Genomic DNA, 14,996 nt, shown 5'->3' with positions numbered 1-14,996 from the left:
TTTGAGGCATGTTTTGGCCATTGCTTGTTCTTCTACTTGAGGTAATATTGTGCAAAGACAGCTACTGCACATACACCAGCCCAGAATATCTCCTTCTATTTTTCTTTTTATACATCGGGAGGATTGCAGAATTTTAGTCATAAAGGTGCTGCAGAATTGGGACTTCTGGAAAACCAGCTTCCTGAAGGTGTTAGCATGATTTCTCCGTGTACATGCAGTTCTTTTAATAATCTTTATATGTTCTTGCTTACAGTTAATAAGTAGCATACAAAATCTGCATTTGACAATAGTTCTCTGAAGATTATCAAATGCTTTTGCACTGTACTAAATGTAATCCCCTCCCTTACAGATGCAGAGAGAAAAAGTATGATTATTATAGCCTGCCGAAGACTTCTGTTGTGATAGCTTTCTATAATGAGGCTTGGTCAACACTTCTGCGAACTGTTCATAGTGTTCTTGAGACTTCTCCAGATATACTTTTGGAAGAAATTATCCTTGTAGATGATTACAGTGACAAAGGTAGGAAGAATAATCCTAAATAATGTTGATTGTTGGTGGGTTTTTTTTTTAGTCAGCCAGTCCATGGGAGAAAAAGATAGGTAGTTTGAGTAATGTGCCATAAAATGGTACAAAATGGGCATCTCACTGGAAAAATAGTTTTTCTTGTAGTATGTTGGTGAAATATTTCACTTCTGGACCAAGTTTAGAATAGAGAAGCACATTTTCTGTGTTGTAACATGACTGCTTGCATATATAGATAACCTACAGGCTAGTCATAGCATTTCAGGTTTCCTAATTCAGGCAAGTTTCAATTGCTCTAAGGTTGCCCTGGTGTCTAGTATAGTGAGAGCTACCTGGTTTTCTTTTCAATTGTGGGACATAAGACGATGGTGGCATTTTCTGCCACACATGAATTGTGTTAAGAATAGAACTTAAATGTGGAAAGTTTCACATAATGTTTGACAAGCATTTAACAATTTGAAGACTAATCACAGAGGAGAATATGGAGCACTCAGTTTCTTAAAAGTAACAGTGATCTGCATCCATCCAAGTTCTGTACTTTTTCCTTGTCCCTTCCTAACACGGACAGTGTAGCAGAATCAGAGTTTTAAGATGCACTGTGTAAGTAATATACTACTGAAAAAAAGAGCTTTCTGTGGCATGACCTAAACCAATCGTTCCAGAACTAATTTTTTTGTCTTTTTTTGTTGTTGCTGCTTTTTCCAGAACATTTAAAGGAGACTTTGGAAAACTATGTGGCTGGCTTGCGCAAGGTGCGTCTTATCCGTGCAAACAAGCGAGAAGGGCTGGTTCGAGCCCGGCTGCTGGGTGCGTCTGTGGCAAAAGGAGACATACTGACATTCCTGGACTGCCACTGTGAGTGCCACGAGGGCTGGCTGGAGCCGCTGCTGGCAAGGTGAGGTGATGCTCTGGGAGAAGAGACAGTTTGGCATGCTTCTGAGGTGGAAAAAATGACTCTGTGCAGACATTTACTGAAGGTTACCACAGTCTGGTCCCTGAGGCACCGTGAGTGTTTGTCTCCTGGAGGTCGGGTAGCAAATGGAAGTGTGGAAGATCAGGAAGTGGATTTTTGTTTGCTCCAGCCTCTTCTTTTTCTTCAGAAAAGTTTTATTTTGAGGCTGAGGAATGCTCCCCCAGCTTTGAAAATATCTCGGGAGGTGTAGTTTCTTCTCTCAGGCTGGATGGTGGGTAAGAAGGTCTGGAAAGATCCATCCCATATTGCAGTGCAACATGCACATAAGCAGATTGGAATAGAAGTCGGTAAACTTCATCTTCCAAGTCCTGAGCAAATCCTTCTTTCCAAACCAGTTCTGATATGAAGCATCAGAACTGATAGGACAGGGAGGAGTTAATATTATGTCAATACTGATTTCTGCTTGGACACCATCTGTCCTGAGACACTGTACAGTTTTTTGTCTCTACTGCAGATATGTTGGACAGTTCAGACAATTTCCATTAGTAAAAAAAGAAAAAGCAAACCCCCCAAAACCCCCCAAACCAAAACACAAAGAGCTCTTTCAAGCCCAGCAAAACCCCCTAAAAAACAGAATATTGTCTCTCTATTACAACTCAGAATAATTCCTATATTCTTAACGCCTTGCTCGTGTGTAATCAGGAGCTGTACACTTCTTGCAGTCAGCCACTCCTACACCTCACCACAGCACCCTGCTGCACCTACATCACATGCACAAGGCTGTGTTGCTTTTGCCCTGTGTGCTGAAAGCATAAAGCTTGTGTCTTCACCCCTTTAATGCTATCAGTAGATACTGATAGGTACAGTACAATCCTTTCCTCAAGGTCAGAGGTTCGATTTGCATCATATAATGTTTCCCACCAGGTTCTGTAAGCTTCAGAGAAGGACTGTTAAAAACAGCCCTGTGCAAACTGGAGAGAGATCTTCAAAAGAAGAGACTGTCTTGAGGCATGCAAGTCTTTTTGATTCCTAGCGGAACTTGTGTTCTCAAACTCTCCGTGCCCATTTGAAATTGTATCTGGAATAATTTATAAATTGTCATATTTAATTTGTTTCTGAATTTCACACCGAGTGTATTCCAGATTACTTTGGGTTAGCTATGAATAATTTAGATATTGTGAACAAAGGAAAAGGGGTAAAAAGCAAAGAATAAGCATAGTTTTAAAGGCTGTCTTCTGAAAAAAAAATACCAGTACCTAACTGTGGGGTTGGTTCTGTAATTTATTCACTTCTTTAGCAAACCACTAGATGGCAATCTTGAGGAAGGATTGGGATAATTTTAGGTGCAATAATTCACCTGCTGTAAAAAGTTAGCATAGGATGTGTCTTGGAATTTTTGCCCTTCTAGCTGCAGATGCAGACATACATCTCTAAGGGGATGTTTGCATGGTGTATCTGACTCAAATGTGTGGGAGCAGTACAGCAGTGTTAGCATTTGGCAGTGCAAACATAGTTGTATTTGTAAGCTGCCTATGCATTGTATCATCTAGTTAATTCTTAACTTACAGAAAAGGTGATGCCTTTTCACTTATCTATTTCCATTCATAACTGAAATAATGTGCCAGCTACTGATCTTTAGTCCTTTTCATTTACAGGAGCAACAAAGCATTTTTACATTTTATTGGGATTTTTTTTTCCTCTGTGTATGTATCATTCTCATTGCTTTGTACATAAGTTGTATGCAAGTGAGACAAGGGATAGCAATGTTTGTGTAAGCCCTTTTGTGTGCTCTACCTAACAAGATTTCAATGGGAGTTTCTAAAGAAGAAAACAGCTGTGTTGCATCTTCCCTCCGGCAACAAGAGACCATTTCATACTTAAGGCATTCTGTCTCAGCTCAGACAATACTTCTCTGGAGCCACTGCCTTTCTCTGATGCATTTAACCATCACAAGCTGCTCTAATTTCACAGTTGGAGCCCTTTGGTCAGCCTGCGGGTTTTAAGCTTAATAATCTCATGAGAAACTAGCTCTTTTTGAATGACAGATACCTGGCATCTCTTCCTTGTTTGGCAATATAATGCATTTAGTTTTTCTTCTTCCCTGGAATATGCATATCAGAAAATGAGGGCTAAAATAAGTACAAGAATCTTAAAATCAAATAAGTAATTTTGTTTCATTGAACTAACGAGAGATGTCTGAGACTAATGTAGAGAAGGTTGCTAAAGAGTGATTTAAGAGAACTTAGTTTGAGCTTGCATACTCAAAGTTTCTCTCTCCTAGTATTAGGAGGGGCCTTTCCAGAGGTTGAGGTGAAAGCAAAGAATCCCACTGCCTTTTGTAAGGGAAATGCTTTTGGAAAGGGATCCAGAAAGCCCTACATGGTAATGAGAAATGGGAGGAAGGGGTTTATGTCCTTGCAGAAGTAGACCTGCAGGAAATGTTGTCAGCTCTGATGTATTTGTAGTATGATAAAGATCTTAACTATCTTTAGATCAGCCTTGCTGATAGGTATGTTATTCTGCAGCACTACCTTGTTTCTCCTTTTTATCACCTGTGTTGCCAGGGTTTCTGGAGGCCTCCTTTGTGTATGTTTCACTGTTGGAGATCTAATTCCCATGTTGTATGGCTTTTTGTTTGAGCTCATGGCTTCTTTTTAAGTTACTGTTGGTAGTGTTCAGTATAACTTTTTGCAGATGATCACAGCTACAAGAACAACTGTGACTTTAAGGGCCAAGAGGCTAGCTAACTATTCAACTTTGCAGGACTATATAATCATGCTGCTCTCTTAATATCTTAAACACAGCTGCCTGTACAAAACAAAATAGACATTTTTGTTGAGAATGTGATGCTGGCAATGGCAGCCAAGCCAGATGCTGAATGTGTTAAGTCATCTGGCATACCTTACCTCCACTGTCCAGGAAGAATGATGCTTGCCAGGTGCCTACAGTTGAGTTCATCCTGATGTATCTTCCTGATGCATCCTCAGCAAGAAGTTGGTAGTTATTCTGGTAGCTGTTATTTCCTTGTATTGCAGCATGAATTGTAAAGGAGTTAAAACTTTCTCTTTGGTGTTCAGGCATTCTCTGTTCTTGACAGTTACAGTTTTTGGGATAAGTTTCTAATGGAAGTCACCCTTTTCTTTTAAAATCGTACTAGGATTGCAGAAGAAGAATCGGCTGTCGTCTGCCCTGTTATTGATGTTATTGACTGGAATACATTTGAGTACTTGGGAAATGCTGGTGAGCCACAGATTGGTGGATTTGACTGGAGACTGGTCTTCACTTGGCATAGTACACCTGAAAGAGAACAGAAGAGGCGGAAGTCCAAGACCGATGTGATAAGGTTACATTTTCTGCATTTTCTGAAACTGTGAATGTTGCAAGTGTTCTTGATTTCACTTGGAAATGCCAGGTGCTGAAAAATGTTTGAGAAATGAACATATTACTAAAAATTACATATTTTTAGTTCTCCTCCCCCCACTTTTTTTTTTTAATAACTCCAGCATACCATACTCCTGGAAAAATATTTCTCTTAAAGCTGAAATTCCTCTGTAATCTTCCATATAGAATCTTTATTGCACAAGTGACCTCTTGGCTCCTGCAGGCAAACTCAAACATGCAAAGGTTGTAACAGATTAACCCATGTTGTAGAAAATGTATCATGGTCAATGATGAAAAGGGACAAAAATCATCAACTAGTAAGGAGGCAGAAGTAGTTCAAAGACTTTAGCTAAGCTGTAGTAATAGTGGTGGTTTCTTGAGCTCTTTTCAAAGGTGAACTAGCTTGCCAGTTCTTTATTGAGATAAAATGGTACAGCTCTACCCACCATTTTTTCTATAGGGGCTCAGGAGCTCACACGGATGTCGGTCTTGGGGGTTTTAGTTTTGTGTTAAGACAAGTTATAGTCAGTCAATATTATGTCAATCCATGCTGTATTTTTAGGAGAGGTAAGAGTAGAAGCAGTGCATCTGGAAAATGGGCACTATAGACAAAAGCCTGATAGCTGAGGGTTCCTGTATTCAGCAGTGTATTGTAAGAAATTAAGCATGTGGTTGGCATTTTTAACATCATGATTTTGTTAGCCTTTGCTTTTATTTATAATATCTTGTGGACTACAACAAATACAGAATGATTATTTTTTCTCAGTCTTTTCCGGGTTACTTATGATGATAATAACACCCAGTATTTCACAAATATTAATGAACTTATCCTCAACTGAGGGGGCTTTTTCAGTTGAAAAAGTGAGGCAGTAATTTAATCCTTCTCAACATATATTAGTGTACATGTTCCTTAAAAAATGTTTCAAAATAGAGTAAATGTTTTTAAAGCCTTTGATATAAATATGATGCTTTTATTCTCCATGACAAGAAGAACTATCTTTGGCATGCCAAGGGGAAAATGATGAGGGATAAATCTTCATGGTTAGCCCAAGGACTGTGAGCTCAGCAAGTGTTTGGAGAAATCAGCAGTGCTGAGAGTGGTGTCACTGACAGCTATGTTTGGAAAGATGAAATCTGGAGTGAGACAGAAGAGCTTGACTGGTTATGGAGTTTGGGTTTTTTCCTTCTGTCTCACCTCATCTCGTTCCATTCTTTGAAACGACATATGACAGTGTAAGACAGTGTTGCTTCAAAAAGATGGCTGGTAAAATTAGTTTTGACAGATTAAGAGTGTAACTGATCACTGCACATAGAATTTGTTAGTGTTTACCTCTACAGCAGTTCAGTAAAATACATGAAGTGTCAGATGAATTTAGTTCCAACCAGCATTATATACTTGACATGTTAAAGAGGGTAATTTTTTTAAGACTGCAAACAATTAGGGACAATACTGAACAAATACAAATTTATGTATATATATGCACACAGTAGCCTACTCAAAGCACATCCGTTAAGTGTGCTGTAGCTCTGGGCCTTATGATGACTGATGAGGATCTGGTCTTGACCCCTGATTTTCCCCCACAAAAAATACAGATGGGCAGATCTTTTTAGAAAGAAAAGTCTCTTTAGGGTTATATTTACTTAATCCTGCTTAATTGATGTCTGAGAGATTTTCCACTTGATATGGGATCAGTAAAGTTGTTATTAATTACTAAAGCACAAATATTTACTTAAGTAAAATAATAAAGATATTGCACTTAAAATGTCGGAGCTGACTCATAATTCTCACACAGAAAAAGTTTGTTTTGCTAGGTGAAGGTGAGAAACTAGTCAATTACTGTCACTCGCAAAGACACTGTGATTGCAAAAATTTACATTAACACAATGTTTATCTTCTCTGATTTCATTGTTTCAGATACAGTTTTTTTTAACTACAAAATTAAACTTAAATGGCCTGATGATGACCAGTCGATAGCTGTTATTTTGTGTCCAGCAAAGACAGAAAATGGGAAATAAAAATATACTGTATTTTTTATCTGTTGCATTGGTTTGTTAATTGTTTTGCTTTTTTATTCAGTTCAGAGTTACTGTTCTATTTTGTAGGTCTCCAACCATGGCAGGTGGATTATTTTCTGTGAGCAAGAAATACTTTGATTACCTTGGTTCATATGACACAGGAATGGAAGTCTGGGGAGGAGAAAACCTTGAATTCTCATTCAGGGTAAGTGGCTCAATTGAAAGGGTTTTTTTCCTTGAGAATAAAAACAAGCTTCCTGTGTCTTTCTTCACGCTCTTTTACGCTATAATGTAAGCAAGTGTTAAGAGAGTATTTTGGGAGATATTTATATGAATTTTTTCCTTGTTCCCACACTTTGTTGTAGCTGTTTTTCCTTCCCAATAGCCATTTAAAAACAATCTTTAAAAACATGTCTTTGTTTTGAACACCAGTGTAAAATCTGAGTAGTGGTGTGATGTTAAGTAGATGAAGCTTTTATTCTGCAGCTTGAAGAGAATCATTGGAAAGAAATGTGTATAATTTTCTAATGTGACTCATGGCTCTCACCGTGATTGATGGGAGTTAGCAGGAGGCAGCAGGTGGCAGTTACCAGTGGGGCAGGATGTGCCAATCCCTGCACTTCTGTAAGACTTTTTTCTGTTTCACTTCAGGAAAAGTTTGTATAAAGGCTATAAAAGATGGTGGGGGAAATCTCCAGGAACTGTACCCCACTGGGGACCAGTGCTCAGGTGTAAGGCAGATTCATGTCTTTGTGTTGATTTTTTTACCAGCTGACACCAGATTTCAGGGCTAAGTAGTACTGTAATGTTACAAAACCACTTCCTTGAGAAAGCAGGCATCAGCAGGCTGTCTCACTTGATGTCTGCTTGTTAACCAGAAATGCATGGAGTCTTCCTGGTTGCTGTTCCTGTCTCTTGCTGCCTGTAGTGCAGAAATCCTAGCAAAGAGGACACAAGAATAAGGAAAGAAAAGGATAAGGATAAGGGAGGATAATAAGTACAGACCTGGAGTTGACATGGCTTCTGTCTGGAGGGGGATTTCTGAGCTGGAATTGCTGTTTGATCTGAATTTATGACCACCTACTTACTCACATAGGGAAATGTTTCTGGCCTTTAAGTCCAAATGCACAGCCTATCCAGTTCCATTAGCTCTGTGACCTCCTGAAGCAAGAGTCTCCCAGCTGTCTCCAGTTCTGGTGCAGCCCACGTTGATTGTTGCAGTGGGTCCCCTCTTTCCACTGGAAGGGATTTCCTTTCTATGGGATATTTGCTCAGTTGCAGGGTCAGGATCTGTGAAATATCTCTTGATGAAGTTACTGTTATACCTCCTTTTGAGAGGCTGCTCGGGGAGCCAGAGTAGCAATAGATTGGTCTTATACTTGGGAGCCCAAAGAAGCTGTGCTGATCATCAGTTGCAACCCAAGGTAGGTTAAATCTGGAAAGCAGCGTGATGGTGCATGCCATCCCTGTTTTTCTTGCTTACTGAAGGATGGGGAGGGGTGATGACAATGAGAGAGTTGCACATTTTGGGTATAGATGCTTACCAACCTGGTGCTTTCTGTGTTTCTCCGGTTTCTCAGCTATGACACCGTGCAGCAAATAACTAAGCAGAGACAGGAAACTGCCAGTTTAGCAGCAACCTACATCGGAAAGCATGATGTTATCACCCACAAATACAGTATAACAGTAGCAAGCATGTTGGGTATGTGCATCTCCTGAGCAAGATTGGCTCTTGCAGGCTCTTGTTTGTGTCTGCTGTTGCACATGCAAGCAGACCAAGCACCCATGAAGTGGAGAGGATGCTGCTTTTGAAAGTGGTACTGCATAGAATCATAGAATCATGCTCTGCCTCAGCAGAAATTTGCACCAATGCATAAGTTACTCTCAAAGCAGCAAGCTTGGAAACAACAACAGCCACAGGTGACAACTCATCACAAAATCTACTTAACATTTCTGAAATGCCTGCAGTCTTCTGTGACCCTGGCTGTCACAGTTTTGGTGGCACCAATACAGTTGCCCCGTAACTAGGAGTGGTTAGGAGTAGCACTGCCCTAGATGGCAGTAGTTCTCCTCTGAAATGGATTGTAGGAGCTTCATACAGCTCCCTGTGGAAAGCCTTGAAGGTGGCCCTCTCTGCATCCAGTTCTTGGCATTCTGCTTTTAGGGAGACCAAGGCTTGCAGACAGGACAGGTCTTACCCTGCCCTGCATGACATGGAGTGCCCCTGCACTGGCTGCTGCTTTAGACCCTAAGTACCATCATCCATTGACTTCTACCAGGCTCAGACAGCAAGTCTCAGTTTTGATGTCATGAGTTCCTGTGAACCAGGTGTTAGACCCCAAGGGGTGAGCAACATGTCTGAGCAGTGCCTTTACTCCTTCAGCATAGAGAAGCACAAAAAGAGCAACAGCAGAATATCCAGGAGCCAGTGAACTGTGGGGTTTGCACGAGCACACTGCCATGCCCCGCAGAGGCAGACCACATGGCACATGGGTGCTAAAGCCTGGGGTCTCAGGACAGTCCTCCAGTCTCCACAGGCATGCAGTGCACCAGGCTGAGAGTGGGAAAATGGCTCACAAAGGCTAAGAGAAGTGCTCAAACAAGGAAGCAGAGAGACTGGTGTGGATGCCTGTGAGCTGCAGGTGAACTGAGCTGCTCTTCTGGGAGGCCAGGAGTTCTGCAGGACAGGCTGTGCGATGGCCAGTGAATGTGCCTGGGTGTGTTAATTTTACTAGTGCAGATTGCCAGTAGAATGTGGGCATTGTACACACCATGCTTTCTTCTGTTTGATATAGAGCCCCTGTACTTGTGCTTCCTGCAGTGAGGATTACAGTGGAGGAGAGCAGTGGTATTGCTTAATTGTGTTCTTCTGACTGCTCACAGTGCTCAAGAGGGTCAAGAGGGATAAATCAGTGTTAATTCTATTGTTCCTACACCTACCAGAACTGAAAATTAGGAGCAGGTGTACTAAAACCATGGTAAATTATTGTTCTTTGTGTCTCTGAAAACACCACCCTCTCCTGATGATATGAAAGGACTTTTCCTCAAGCCTCTCCTCATACTTCAGTTATTCTAAACTGAAGAAATTATCTGTGGTTTTGAGAGGTGCAACAAGGACACAGCTTCAGCTAAAAGCATGATGACTAAGAGAGATGGAATCCGCGTGCTGAATGCAGGATCGAGTCAATGTGCCTTGATTTTGGATTGCTTAATGCTATTAGGGTAGATAAAATTTCACTTCATGAGCATAATGGGCATTGAAATGTCTCCTTTTGAGGGATGCAAAACATGCCCTTTCATCTTCTCCTTCCTGTACATGGAGCAAGGGGGGGAGAAGCTGCAAACAGGTTTCCCCCCCACTCTCGTTCCTGCTAGCAGCACTGCAGTGTGAGTTTGTTTCTGGGGACCAGCGCTTGATACCCTTGTGGTCTGTCTGTCAACCCATCATCACAGCATGAGAGAAAACCAGGCATGTACAGAAAGGGAAAGTTATTTACTGATAAGTGAATTTCATAGCCCATGAGCCTGGATCATATGCTTCCAATCACTTCAGGTTGTCTTTTTTCTGGTATTTAATATTGCTTCCTTTTGCGTGGATCTGGAAATTTGTCTTGTGACAGGAGCAGCCAGGATGGGTTTGAGTGGCTGGGGAGGAGGCCCTTCTGCTCACCCAGCTCCCAGCAGATCAGGGGTGAGCACCATGGCCACCAGCCAGCCAGCAATATTGCAGCAGAGAGGGGGAATGGAACTGAGTGCTTCCCAGTTTGTTCAGGAGTCGGCATCCATTTTTTGTTTCTTAATTCTTCCAGAGTCCTAAAACATTAGAATGGAGATGGTAGAGCTTACAGATCTGCTCTAATTTGGAGTTCATTGACCCAGCATTAGGTCAGCTGTCCAGAGACCCTGGCAGAGATGGGGATCCAAGGCAAGACCTGAGCATTTACTGTAGCTTTTCATAATGCCACCTTCTGTCTCTGAAAAGGAAAGAAGAAAATATCGATAGTCTGCATGCGTCCAGATGAAAGTGAAAGTAAAAAGGAATGTCACCTTCATTTCGTTGTACAGTGAAGGAAAAAGTACGCTTTTATAATGAGAGCTGCAAGGTAGCCAGACCTAGTAAAGAAACACATTTGCATGCACATGAGCATGGAAGTATACATTAAATCTAATGTATTTATTTGTTACAGAAGATTGAAATTGTTTTAGGGGAAAATCTTCAGAATCACTTACTTAGCATTTAGTGATCAACTTTAGTTTCTCTGTTGAATTCCTTGCTTTATTTTAAGGCTGTTAATTCGTACCTGATCTTAGAGAGAGGCCAAAATGTTTTCTATTAAAGTAAAAATAAACCTTTATGGGGATTGTTTAGCTGAAATATATGTAATTTGGGTGTTTTCGGTAATAGGAAGATGAGTGGTTTTGAACTGTTTTCATGAAAGAAGCAGAATTAAATAAGCATTGCTTAGCAACCTATGGTTATTTTGTAGAGAAATTTAGAATTTTAGTTAATGAAAATTCAGCTGTTGTGAAATTCTCTTCGTGCCAGCAATTTAACAGAGGTATGGTCAGCCTATATTACTCCATTTAAATCAGACTTTATCACAGGAGAGTAGAATAATGTGCTTTCCTCTTAACTTCAGTACAATTTTACTACAGTAGTCTTCATGATCTGTCTGTTCCTCATATCCATGCGTGATAAATTTCAGCGTCAAAAAAAGTAACATTGGATACAGAAATAACGTAAGAAAGTTACTGTTTTGAAATGAATCTCAAAAAGGGTGATCTTAAAGTGAAAGCAGGTAGCTGGTTTCATACCAGCTTTCAAAATGGTAGTAGTGTAACTTATATGTGCAAATGCGCAGATTGTTCAAAAGATCAATACAGAAATCTGTATTTCTTGTATAATTCCTTTAATTATCTTCCAGTTCAAATGACAAATATACTGCTTACCTAAAAAGCAACAAAAATAAAAAAAAACCAAAGATGAGAGAAACCTCACATGACAAGCAAGAAATTAAAGTTTTAAATCAAGGAAGTAAAGATTATCCAGTGCTTCCTAGAGTTGAATAATGAATTTCCTATACCTTTAAGGAAGTGGTTTGTTTTAAAAGTAAATAGATGTATTAGAGCACTTACAGTTTTGTTAAGCACAGTATTGTGCCATACACGAAGGTCCGATGTCATTAGCCAAAACCAAATCAATGGAGATGTTAATTGATTTCTAAATTAAGAAATAGAAATCATGAGTAACTTAAGAAGTACCTTCAACTGCAGTGGCTTTCTAGGCCCCTGAAAGTCCCAGGGACAGAGGTGAGAAGAGTCCCATCACTGAACTTTTGTCATTGTTAGGTAGAGAAGTTTTATTTGCTTCCTCATAGCTTTCACTCCTGCTGTGTTTATTTGAATAGCATGTAATTAGAAATGTATGCATTATACAAGATTGTTGTCAGACCTCTACCCTTTAAGCATTTTCCAGCTAATTTCCTGTGTCCTCCAGTTACAAAGGAAAGCTGAGGTGCCACCTGTGCATGGTTGAATATACTAGGAGAATTAGCTTGCTGGAGTGCTAGTTCTCAAAAAATCTTCTGTGGAACGTTTGTTGGAGCTGTTGGTGATAGTTTGTTCAGGAGTATGGCATGTTCTGCCTTTCCTTCCATATGACTAAGTTTCAGAAACTGTGTTTTGGGCACCCTTCAGAAACAAAACTGTGATCGCAGACAGTGTTACATAGGAAATACCTAGCTGTGCTTTCCTTTCGTTACATCAAACTTGAGAACAGAATGGCTGATGGGAGAGTATAGGTGTATAGATGGACTGCCAAAAATCTCTTTTTGAAAAGAGACAATTACAAAAATTTGTAGAGTGCTGAGGCTAACGTATTCACTCAGTGGTCATTTATGGGCTTTATCTCAAGGGGTGTACAATTTCCTTGACCTGGGGAGCTAGAGGCATGAGTATGAGCACAAGGACAGAGTGAGTTCTGCCAATGCCACATTCAGGTTCAAGTATCTTCCTTGACAGCAAGTAGGAATATTGCTTTAAATAGGGGAGGTTATTTCACTCTTGCTGGTTTAACCACCATGAATTAGTTACAGAATTTGTCTTTTTCTTTTCATGTGTTGGGTCTTCTGTTCCTTTCCTAGCTTTCCAGTGAAAAAAAGTTAGTTTTATTTTATGACCAGGTACTTATGCCTCTCTTCTGAAGAGTGCATATAGAAACGGGAACACAACATTCTCCAATGCTATGACAACCTTACCCTATTCTTCCAGTAGAATATGAGCAAAGATTTCTGTTAAGAAATCAGTTACTGATCATCAGTTTCTTTCTAAGGTTGCTATTTGCATGGTTAATTTGGACAAGAATCATGCCTCTCATATTTTTCCTGTTCTTTCTTTCTTTGCTTGTTTGCTTAAATAAGGCCTGTATAACTTGAATTGTAGACCAGAGACCTGCGGAAATATTGTGGACCATTTCTTATCATGCCTTCAGAGAAATAAAGCTAAGGAGGCAAAATTGCACACCATATAAAACCAGAGATGGATTTATCTCCTTGTTACTCCCAGCGATTTGCTCTGAGTTCACAAGGGTTATTCATCAAATGAGACACAAAATTATTGTCAATGTTGCTTATAGTGTGCTGTGATATTCTTGGGGTGTTACTGTTACTGTATCCTTCTGCTTGCAAAGATTCAAAGTAACAACTCACAATGTCAATTCTTTGTTCAGATATGGCAGTGTGGAGGGAGTCTTGAGATCCACCCTTGCTCTCATGTAGGTCACGTTTTCCCCAAGCAAGCTCCCTACTCACGGTCCAAAGCTCTGGCAAACAGTGTGCGTGCAGCTGAAGTGTGGATGGATGAATATAAAGAACTTTATTACCATCGGAACCCACACGCTCGCCTGGTGAGTTCAAGTCCCTTATTCTTAGAATTTCAGTAGAATTTATTTTCAGTGAAATAAGTATTAATTAAGCTAATATTTAACATAAAGTGCTTGTTATGTTTGCTTCCTATTTCTTCTGAAACTTTTTCCAAGCATAGAGTCAGTGTATGTATAATAATATAGAAAAAAGGTCAGAAACTCTGTAAGACTAGAAGGCAGCTAAATCTCTGTCAATATTAAATGAATGAATGAATAAGTGAAGGAATAAAGTTAAGCAAGGTGACTCAGGTGAGGTGGAGGGTGGAGCTGTTTAGCCTAAAATGTGCACTTGTGTGAAACACCTCATACAGGATTCTATCAATAAAGAATTACAGAAGAGACACACACTTAACGAATGCTAATCATCAAGTTTCAATGAGCAGTAGCTCTCTAAGTGAACAGCATGGTAATAATCTTTAGCAATATTACTTGTGATAATTGAAAAGCTTTGGACTGATGTAAGACAAAATGGATTTTCCTGTTTGATTTATTGCTGCATGACGTTTGATTAAAAACAAATCCCAATAAAATCAATATTGCAAAGATTAAAGTAATCAAAGTCAGTCCTGGGACCTCAGATGAGCATGTCCCTAATAAAATGTCTGAAGTATCAGTTCTAATGGGTTTAAAAAAAAACCCAAGTAGTTAATATCATTATTGTCTGTGAGGAAGAAAATACAAGATCATTTGTATTTTTGAGGAGATAAATACTATCAAAACTGAGTAGATCAAAACAGTAAATGAGTGTGCAAATTCATAGCTTGGATATGCTTATCATGAAAGGCCCGTAGGCTGGGAGACTAACACTGAAATATCCACATAGTGCCTTAAATGAACCTCTGGCACAGATTTCAAAATTCAGGCCTAAAAGAAATAATTCTTTGCTGTTTCTTATTTCTGGAGGTGCTTAATCTCCCCAGGCACTTCTCTCTGCACAGCAAGTTTTCTAAGTGCTGGCTTTCTGGTTTTGTGCATGTGATGGGTGGGCTGCTGGGCACCCGCCTCTGGCTGTGCTGGAGCAGAGCTTAGGGACCAGGCAGGGAGCCAGGGAGCCCCCCACATGTTTGGGTGGTCTACCCCAATAGATGTGTTGGGGGGAAAAGTGCTCTTGAAACCATTAGGCTTTAAAACAATGTGCTGGAGGACACTGGGGAAGCTGAATTTGGTTAGCTTCCATCTTGTGTTCCTTTGGATTAAATTGGATAATTAGGTTATTATAGTTCATGCATTTGTAATAATTGT

At 40.0% G+C, this 14,996-nt stretch overlaps 1 protein-coding gene across 1 annotated transcript in view; it reads left to right on the top strand.

Annotated features, from left to right (window-relative positions):
* GALNT12 (polypeptide N-acetylgalactosaminyltransferase 12) overlaps positions 1–14,996 on the top strand; it is a 50,023-nt gene that overhangs the window by 14,705 nt on the left and 20,322 nt on the right. Inside the window, exons 2-6 of the mRNA XM_034068812.1 lie at positions 350–519; positions 1,228–1,417; positions 4,593–4,778; positions 6,920–7,037; positions 13,560–13,736. Coding sequence (XP_033924703.1) covers positions 350–519; positions 1,228–1,417; positions 4,593–4,778; positions 6,920–7,037; positions 13,560–13,736 — 841 coding nt within the window. The remainder of the gene's footprint in view (positions 1–349; positions 520–1,227; positions 1,418–4,592; positions 4,779–6,919; positions 7,038–13,559; positions 13,737–14,996) is intronic.

Source organism: Melopsittacus undulatus, chromosome 1, assembly GCF_012275295.1.
Source record: "Melopsittacus undulatus isolate bMelUnd1 chromosome 1, bMelUnd1.mat.Z, whole genome shotgun sequence".
Taxonomy (NCBI): domain Eukaryota; kingdom Metazoa; phylum Chordata; class Aves; order Psittaciformes; family Psittaculidae; genus Melopsittacus; species Melopsittacus undulatus.
This window is presented reverse-complemented; position numbering and strand designations above follow the sequence as displayed.